General features: G+C 40.1%; 1 protein-coding gene across 1 annotated transcript; it reads right to left on the bottom strand.

Moving 5' to 3' along the window:
- Window positions 1-6: 6 nt before the first annotated feature.
- Window positions 7-1,430, bottom strand: LOC140966000 (cytochrome P450 CYP72A219-like; the record flags this gene model as incomplete). The annotated part of the gene is made up of 3 exons (XM_073426282.1): window positions 1,090-1,430; window positions 412-632; window positions 7-219 (listed from the first exon to the last, which is right to left on the bottom strand). Coding segments are annotated over exons 1-3 (705 nt in total), but the record flags the coding sequence as incomplete, so codon positions are not given.
- Window positions 1,431-2,140: the final 710 nt, after the last annotated feature.

The following is a 2,140-nucleotide window of genomic DNA, read 5'->3' as shown; positions in this document are numbered from 1 at the left end:
TATAACCTTTGTGAAGTGCTGCAGCTGTTCTTTTTGAAGCTCAAACATTCTTCTCCCTTCTTGATAGCTACTACCAAATGCCGTTCTTGATATTGCATCACTCGTTAAATTTTGTAGATGTGGCCACACATCCACCTCACAAGATCCTTCTGGGGACATGCTTTTATCCCATTTGCTCAAAACTTCATCACAACTCGAATAGAAGGCCGGAATCATTAGCTGCTCAAAAACAAAAGAAGCATCAATATATACAGTCCTAACAATTCAGGACAAAATTGCATCGGCCAGCCTATAGCAAGGCTTCCCAATTCTCAATTTGAAATGATAGTAGACAGACCATTTGCCTAACTTTTCTATCATGATCTGGGAATGGAATCAGTATATAAACAGTGTGATCCAATAAAAAAAAACCTTCAACTTGTCGAGATGGAATGCAGGATTGATAATTTTTCTATGTTTCGCCCATTTATCTCCCTCATAACTTGCTAATCCTTGCGCAAGAAGCTTGGCCAGAGGATTCTCACTTTCGGCCTTCTGGTATAGATCACTCTTCGACATAACCTCTTTTACAAGTACAGGATCTGTGATAATAACTATAGGCTTTGACCCAAGCCAAAAAAACGACGCATTTCCTGAAAGGCATGAATACTGATGAATCATGTCATGTTTGAATCCAAGTATTACGTTTGAATCAACTTTTTAAACCCGATAACAATCCAAGTATTACTTCTAGAGCAAAATATTATTCATTAAAAGATGACATAATAACCGAGACTTTCTTTTAGAAAGATGAAAAATTAAATTTAAAAATAATAATTGATAGGAAAATGTAACATGTGAAATCTTCACAAGCAAACATATACAGGGAATAATTAATTAAATGTAACATGTGAATATTTTTTTAAAACATGTCATGCTCCACCCTAAAACTTGTAGGGATTTATCCAGTATTTTCGTTTAGGACTAAAACCATCCAGTGTGTGTATATATATATATATATATATATATATATATAAAACAAAGCCCAGCATGCATAATCGAGCTTTAAAACTAACTTAGAATTCAAGAAAAAGAAATGGCTGGCAATACCATATTTTTGGATGGTTTTGAGGTGAAATGGGATGACCCTTGGCTTGATATCATCATCGAAACTGATGGGTTTTGATTTTGCTTCTTCAAATATCTTCCGCAGCTCTTTCAAGTCCCCGTAGAGGAATCTGTACGGGTTCCCATTGAAACCTTGCTTCCTCAACAGTTTCTCCATCTTCTTCGGCCTCAACCACACCCTATTCGCCACCAGCAGTGCAAAGGCAACAAAAGCTGCGATTATGGCGCACACGAGTTCTTGTGAAATTCCCATCACTGTTACTCTTGCTTTCTATGGGGAAGATTAATACAGGCTTTTTATGGTTGGAAAAAATTATTGAACACCATTAAAAAACTCATTTTATATTTGAATTTACCAAAAAGTTAACTTCTTTTATACGTCAATTATGATTTAAATATATTTTGTTGCTTTCACAAACAAGATCATAAACTATTTAAAATTTATTAAATTAATTATATCATTTAAAATTCATTCTATTTTGTGATGATCTATTGTTTTATTGTAAATAATCGAACTTTAATCGAAATTCGTGGATTTCAAATTCATCTCCACCAATANAGGGTACAAAGCCCTGGAATTAATGAGCAATCAGGGTATGGAGCCCTGGGTCTTGAAGTGGTCGAGGTGCGGAGCCCCGAGCCAGGGTACGGAGCCCTGGACTTAATGAGCAACCAAGGTACGGAGCCTTGGGTCTTGGAGTGGTCGAGGTGCGGAGCCCCGAGCCAGGGTACGGAGCCCTGGACTTAATGAGCAACCAGGGTACGGAGCCCTGGGTCTTGGAGTGGTCGAGGTGCGGAGCCCCGAGCCAGGGTACGGATCCCTGGACTTAGCAGATGACCGAGGCACGGGGCCCCGGCCAGGGTACAGATCCCTGGACTTAGCAGATGGCCGAGGTACGGGGCCCCGGGCCAGGGTACGGGTCCCTAGACTTAAGATAAGATGTCGGGGCCTCATGTCTCCCGGACTTAAGATAATGTGCCGGGGCCTCATGTCTCCCGGACTTACAAGAAGATGTCGGGGCCTCGTATTTCT

Source organism: Primulina huaijiensis, unplaced genomic scaffold (assembly GCF_012295235.1).
Source record: "Primulina huaijiensis isolate GDHJ02 unplaced genomic scaffold, ASM1229523v2 scaffold19495, whole genome shotgun sequence".
Taxonomy (NCBI): domain Eukaryota; kingdom Viridiplantae; phylum Streptophyta; class Magnoliopsida; order Lamiales; family Gesneriaceae; genus Primulina; species Primulina huaijiensis.
The sequence above is the reverse complement of the archived record's forward strand: the minus strand, read 5'-3'. Positions and strand labels throughout refer to the sequence as shown.